This window comes from Triticum aestivum, chromosome 6B, assembly GCF_018294505.1.
Source record: "Triticum aestivum cultivar Chinese Spring chromosome 6B, IWGSC CS RefSeq v2.1, whole genome shotgun sequence".
Taxonomy (NCBI): domain Eukaryota; kingdom Viridiplantae; phylum Streptophyta; class Magnoliopsida; order Poales; family Poaceae; genus Triticum; species Triticum aestivum.
The window spans coordinates 92753318-92760964 of record NC_057810.1 but is presented as its reverse complement, the minus strand read 5'-3'; the positions used below and the strand labels follow the sequence as shown (position 1 = coordinate 92760964).

The 7647-nt window shown below is 41.8% G+C and overlaps 1 protein-coding gene across 1 annotated transcript; it reads right to left on the bottom strand.

Annotated features, from left to right (window-relative positions):
* Positions 1-973: 973 nt before the first annotated feature.
* On the bottom strand, positions 974-3721 carry LOC123133622 (zinc finger MYM-type protein 1-like). Its single transcript, XM_044553075.1, has 2 exons — positions 3496-3721; positions 974-3379 (listed from the first exon to the last, which is right to left on the bottom strand). The coding sequence occupies exon 2, from the start codon at positions 2777-2779 to the stop codon at positions 1295-1297; it is 1485 nt and encodes a 494-aa protein (XP_044409010.1). The 5' UTR covers positions 2780-3379; positions 3496-3721; the 3' UTR covers positions 974-1294.
* Positions 3722-7647: the final 3926 nt, after the last annotated feature.

Here is a 7647-nt window from a genome sequence, read left to right as displayed (position 1 = left end):
GCTCCTCGTCTTCTCTTTGGAATCCCAACACGGCGGAGAGCCATGATTTCAAAGTATGATATCTTTTGATTATCATTGTAGTTTGCTTGTTTTCGTGTTGCTATGTAAGTTGTTTATCAGCACCTATATATCATGTTTTGATGTACTCTTGTACATAAGTGAAATGCATAAAACCACCATGATTGTGTCATCATTACAGAAAAGCCACCAGTTTTGGTTCCCATTGTAAAATGGGCCGAAAGCAACGTTAATCATTGACAAAAAGCATTAAACATTGCTTGACCCTGAATTTGATGTGGTAAAGGGATGATGAGACGGTTTAATGGCTCTTTAGATTGAATGTGGGCCCACTCATCAGTCTTCTTCCTTCCCAGACCACACCATCCACTCTATCTTTCTTTCTTCTCTCTTCCCTAGCCACCTCCTCAACCAAGACACATGATTGCTGGATCGGGGTGCCATTGTTGACGACCCCCGCCAAGCCCCTGCCTTCACCATCATACCATCACGGCCTTTTCCATGCCCGGCCACAACTGTCGCAACTCTGGTCTACCCACCAACCCAGTGGCGGATCCAGGATTTGAAGTTACCAGGGGCGGACTTTTAAAGAAAAAAAATCTAAGCCACAATATAATCAAGAAAAATAGTTGGACAAGAAGATGCATGCAGGAAAGACTATCAACACAATAAATTTATCTAATTAATTTTATTCTCAAGTAGGCAAAAAATTGTAACGCGAAAAATCACATAAAGCCTAACTTGGACTTCCGCTGGTTAAATCTTCCATGCGTTACCCCAAATATTTATTCTTCTAGTCCATTAGGTACCTGAAATATGTAAAAACAATCAGATTAATCTAAATCACAGCATAGTATGCCATTTGTTTAAACAAAAGATAAGACAACTGTTTACCATTAAGTTGTAGTTATACGTGGAGGGTTTGGAAGATGGCCTCTACGGTCCCTTAGGCCATGAAAATGTTCGATAATCTTCTTGTCTTCAATCCCAGCAAATATATCTCGCTCATCATAGCAAACCATCATATCATTCAACCATTCATCACCTATCTTGTTTCTCAAATCTGTTTTTATTATATTCATGGCTGAGAAAGCCCTTTCAACTGATGCAGTCGCAACCGGCAATATCAATGCGAGTTTTATGAGTCGGTAAACCAATGAGAAACGCAAATACTCATTAGTTTGAACTAACTTGACAGAGAGACTTGATAGACTATCACAACCACAAAAAACAGGTGATCTTTTCATCACATCAATGTATATGTCAAGCTGACCACTCAAAATTGCCGTTCTTCTGGATCAAAGTCTGCTGAGTAAATGCTTGCAAGCTCAATTATCTTGTCATGGTCAAAGCTACTGAATGAGTCTCTAGGATCTAGACATGAAATGCAAATCAATAATCGGGTTGTTGTTTCATTAAATCGATTGTTCATCTCGGCTATGTTTCTATCAATCACCTCATTGAATATTTCTACCTTGTAGTGATGGAAGCAAGTAACTGACTTACGTGAACTCCTTGGATAACTCCTTGCTGAAATATTATCATTCATATTTGGCACCGGTATATCTCTCTGAACACAAAATGCAGTTATAGCCTCCAAAAGTGGCTCCCACCCTTCATCCCTCAAATGCTGCAATAACCTTTTCACAGAGACAATCATGTTCATTGCACTGACTATGTTTTGGTCCTTTTGTTGCAATGCTTGCGACAAATCATTAGTTAGACCAAGCACTTTAATCATCAAGTGCAATATGAGTACGAATTCAAAGACTTCCATTTGTTTCATCAAACCTGAAGCTTTGCCTTTTTCGTCGTCATTTTCTCCATCTAAACAAATAGCATGTAGCACTTGGATCACCGAGTCCCACATTTGATAGATACGAACTAGAGTTCTCTGGTGTGATCCCCAACGTGTATCACCAGGTCGTGCTATAGTTGTCTCTTGATGTTTTCCCCTTCCTTTCATAATCTCCCCATTCTCCAATTGGAGTAAAATCTTGTCATGATGTTTCTGTAGCAGCACATCTTTTCTTCTACAAGATGAACTTACCGTGGTCACAATGATATTTGTATAGCCAAAGAAATCACTAACAGCAAGAACTCCTTTCACAAAAGCCACAACCACTAGTTGAAGTTGATGGGCAAAACAATGTACATAACATGCATGAGGATTATCATCTAGCACAAGTTTCTTTAAGCCATTAAGTTGCCCACGCATATTTGAGGCTCCATCATATCCTTGCCCTCTTAGCCTAGACATGCTCAAATTATGGGTCGCAGACACTTTCTCCAAAGATTGTTTGAGAGAAGCAGATGTGGTGTCAACAACATGCTCAACACAAAGCAGCCTTTCTAAAGTCTCCCCTTGCTTATTCAAGAACCTCAAAATCACATCCATTTGCTCCTTGATTGACGCATCACGGGATTCATCAACAAGAAGTGAGAACTGACCATCCCCAAGCTCATTCATCATGACTTCAATAGTTTTTTCTGCACAAGCTTGCACCAATTGCTTCTGAATTTCATGACAAGTCATTTGATGATTTCCAGGAGCATTATCAAAGAGAACATCAGCTGCATCCTTACATCTTTGAGCATACCACCCTAACATCTCAAGGAAATTACCCTTGTTTCTCGAATTCTTAGACTCGTCATGATCACGAAAAGCAAGACCTTGCCTAAGTAGAAACCTTACAACACCAACAATAGCCAACAATCGGTTCTGGTATTCAATATGTGCCTTCTCAGTTTGAGTAGTCATTGCATATGTCACACTTTGCTTCTGATTTTTAAAATCTTCATAATGCCTTCTTGAATTGTTGTGAGCACTATTTGTTGAACCTACATGGAGCCTGAAGTTTTCAACTGCTTTCTTCCCGTTCGTATACCCAGTCTTGGTGAAGACTTCAGCCCCAAACTTTGAACTGATTGTTGGTTTCTTGAAAAGAAAATAGTGAAAACAATAAGCAACTCTTTTGGCTACACTATACTCTAGCCAATCAAACTCCTTGTACCATATTTCTCTAAATACCCTGCCATCTTCATTGCGTTCAAAATCATGATCTTTAGGCTGACATGCACCTTTCGAGATATATGCCCTTCTCACTACATCTCTGATTTCTGGGGTAGCATACTCTTCAATTTGTTTCCGAAGGCCAGGATCAGGTTCAATGTCAGCTGGATTAAATATTTGAGGAATATCATCTTGCAAATTATTTGTATCAGTCTCTTGGCTTAATACTTAAGGAACACTAGCTTCTGAAATTGTTACATTTACTTCAGATTCACAAACTTGGGGTCCAGACTGATTTACTGGGATAACCTTGAAAAAAGATTCTATCTGCTTCATCTTCTTAGGTCTCTGTAACATCACATTTTTAGTTAAGTTTCAATACTCAACTTCCAAGAATTAGGCCAACATGACAACAAATTAAACATTATAAAACAGAAGAGAAGACTAGGGGAGAGCGAAATAACCTGGTCGTTGTTGCCTCTGTTGGCTGCTCGCTTGTTGTTTTGAACAGGGACAGTGGCGGCGGCGGCGGCGACTCTGCTTCCCGTGTGGACGGCATCCAGAACAGGCCGACTCACTTCTCCTTCTCCATCTAGCACCATCGGCTGGACAGACCTCGGCAGCGCCGGCGACTGAAAGATGGCACTGGTGGCGGCGCCGCTTCTTCAGAGCGTGATCGCTAGGCGTGAGTTTAGGACGACCAGTTCCACGATCGATAGAATTTAGAAAAGGACTTGTGAACGTAAAAATCAGGCTGCGTACTAATGGGCTCATCTAATTTTTATTGGGCTTACTTGATTGGCCCATCTATAGATTAATAGATCTCTAGCGAGCAGTTATGTTTGGCAGCGAATCGTTTTCCTCTTCCCTTGTCATGCTCGACCAGACCTGAGGCCTTCCAGCGAAACTGCTCGCCTCCCATGGTGGCCGCCGGCTAAGATGAGTAGGGGGGGTACCCTAGGTTTCGAAAATTTACCTGGGGCGGCCGCCCCTACACAACCCCACGCTGGAGCCTCCCCTGCACCATCCCACCTCTGCATCACCCACCCACAGACATACTTCAACCCCACACCCTCCTCCACCTTCTTCGACGGTACCGCCCAAACCCACCTCACCATCACCTTCCTCCGACAAATCCAACTTGTCCACTACCCCACCAGCGCGCCCAACCTCCGTCCCGCGCCAGCTCACCCCTAAATCGAGCCGCGAGGACCTCCTTACCGCCCACCCAGCACGGATCCTCCCGCTCAAACACAACACTGCCTTGTGCCTCCTTCCTTCAGTGTCAGCACTGCTCCCTCACGCCCCTCACTCGTGCAGCCATTAGTTGCCTGGACTCGTCCATCACGGGGATCCAATCATCGAACAGGCCCTCATCTGCACTGGATCCTGCTACTCTGGCTCTTTGCTAATAATGACAAAATTGTGGTGGTTTTATGCATTTCACATCTTGTACATGATCAATAATTTTATATTAATTTAAAGTCGGGCCTGTCTTGATCCTTAGGTCTAGAAAACCAAAGTCATTTTTTTGAAGAAAAAACAATGTGAACGAAGTAGAAAAGAATGAGATAACTTGCTTACAGACTGCTCTTATTAATTATCCCCAAGATAGATCACATACTTGACTCGAATCAAACGGCGTAATCGAGCAAATGATTAAACGTGAGTTACACACTTCCAAGGAAGGATGCATGCATACATGCAAGCCGATAATCATACGTGGCTAGCTAACCGATGACAGGGGTCTTGGTGACGACGCCGAGAGCATCGATGAAGACGCGGACACGCCCAGGGTTGGCTCCGGGCAGCAGATTGGTGCCCGGCGGGAGCACCTCCACGGACAGGTCGGGCCTGTCCGTCATGATCTTCATCACCGCCGGCGTGGCCGGCATGCCCACCACCTCCCGCCACGACGTCTTGCGATGACTAGGTGGCGCCATTTTTCCCGAAAGCTTAATTTTTATCAGCAGCTTGCGGATATCGAAGCTCCGGAAGCAATTTGCAAAGACTTCGTATGCATGGCCTCTTCTCCACTCTGAACATGTGTTTATATACTAGTAGTACTACTACTAGGTCTTGAAGAACGTTGGTTTTGCCGTACCCATGTTTGGCGTTTGCGTTCTTGCTTGCTGGGCAAACAGCAAGGAAATTAACTATTTCTTTTTATGATTGGGAAACAGTCAAATCATCATAGGAGTGTTCACTGGAGACACTTTCCTCCAAAGTAGCACTCCCTTCATTTGTACTACTAGTGATCTAAACGCTTTTATATTTTTTTACAAAAGGAGTACATGTTCAATAAATTATGGGTGGACATGCATGCAGCCACGCGAGGTCGTTATCAAGACCGACCATTTCCGCACGATTCGTGCAGCTCTAATACATCGAGCCTGTATAATAAATATCATCCACCGTATACAATTAGTACAAGTCTTGTATTACTTCTGACATTGCCAGGAGATGGCCCAGAAGGCAGACTCGCGCTTTAAAGACGTGCGTTGATTAACATGCCAGTCAAAATGGCCAGCTGCACCACAATAACTACACTGATTCATGCTACTACTTGATTAGAAGATGGCTGCAGAGCATGTCGTTTGAAGCGTCCATAATTACACTAACTCTCTCCATCCAACATTGTTCAATTTGGAAAATGAGGTATTTTAGTTTCGTCACTTGTTTCAGACTACTGATTTAAAACTCTTACCTGCATCAATTTTTTCACTGAAAAATCACTTAACTCCATTCTTCATAGTTAACTTGAATCACAAGAAATAGAAATTGATTTTTAAATGCAACGTTGATACAAAATCAGAATGTCAATTAAAAGATCAGGCAAAATTCTACAGAAAAGGTTAAAATACTTTTACATAACTTATACGATATTTGAGACATCACCAATATGAGAGAACGATTTTTTTACGGCTTCAGTTTTGATCTCAGCTTCACAAGTATACATGTTAACCAGAAATTACGGTTCCCATTTTTGAACAAATTAGAGACATCAAAACAAACTCACAGATTTCTAATTGAACTTACAATATGAAAATATCTACGAGATGCATTAATTTACTTGAATATATGGGAGAAAGTTTGTCATGTTTGCAGCTAAATTCATGTGCTTAGTCGATGTATTAGTGATATGTTAATCAGTAAATTAGGACTAACCATCATACAAGTGTGTTTAATCAGTGTGCCAGTTATTAGCCATGTAATATCTTGGGCTAATTAGCATATGCATATTACCATACACTAAACCATCCAGTTTGTCATGCAACAGATGCTATGAATAAAGCTTCTTGTACTAGCATTATTCCATTGATGCATCTGCCAATTGATGGATGACACATTAATACATATATAGACATGACCACCTAATGACAATTGCTATAAGAAAAGTCTGTGATGCAAGGGAACGAACATGTTGGTTATACGTCAGCACGTTTGTGCGTATATCTAAGTAAAATGCAGAATCAAGTCCACTGTCCATATGCTAACATGTGTATCTCTGTTTCTACCGACGTCATTTCCCCTGTTCTTCCGCTCTCCACATGACGCAAACCAAAAATGAGCTACAGTGCACACCACGAGCAAGGGCAGTACTTATGGTGGCTGCCCCACGTCCATAGCAGTTATGACGGAACCCAACATGCAAGGGACATGGCTACCAGAGGAGCCAATATTCATACGAAAATTAAATGAGACCTGGCCCATGTGTGTGAGGTAATGTTGCGGATTTACGCTGGCCTGCGAATTGGCCACCCCGTATTGCACAATGGGCTATATTAAGTAGGAATCACGATGTGCATGTGGACACGCGAGGTATATTTAATATACATGTTATTGATGTGTACCTTACTAATTATCGTAGTACTTCCTGGTTATTTGATACCGGTTCGGTTGCTCATATTAGTAACTCGTAACAGGGACTACAGATTAAACGAAGATTGGCTAAGGACGAGGTTACGATGCGCGTTGGGAATGGTCCCAAGGTCAATGTGATCGCCGTCGGCACGCTACCTCTATAGCTACCTTCGGGATTAGTTTTAGACCTGAATAACATGTTATTTGGTGCCAGCGTTGAGCATGAACATTATATCAGGATCTTGTTTAGTGCGAGACGGTTATTCATTTAAATCAGAGAATAATTGTTGTTCTATTTATATGAATAATATCTTTTATGGCATGCACCCTTGGAGAGTGGTCTATTTCTGTTGAATCTCGATCATGATGATACACATATTCATAATATTGATGCCAAAAGATGCAAACTTGATAATGATAGTGCAATATATTTGTGGCACTCCCGTTTAGGTCATATCGGTGTAAAGCGCATGAAGAAACTCCATGCAGATGGACTTTTGGAATCACTTGATTATGAATCATTTGATACTTGTGAACTGTGCCTCATGGGCAAGATGACTAAAACTCCATTCTTCGGAACAATGAAACGAGCCATTGACTTATTGGAAATAATACATACCGATGTATGTGGTCCGATGAGAGTTGAGGCTCATGGCGGGTACCGTTATTTTCTGACCTTCACATATGATTTGAGAAAATATGGGTATCTCTACTTAATGAAACACAAGTCTGAAACATTTCAAAAGTTCAAA

Coding starts and splice junctions, on each gene's coding strand:
- LOC123133622 (XM_044553075.1), bottom strand. CDS start 2,779: ATGACTACTCAAACTGAGAAGGCACATATTGAATACCAGAACCGATTG.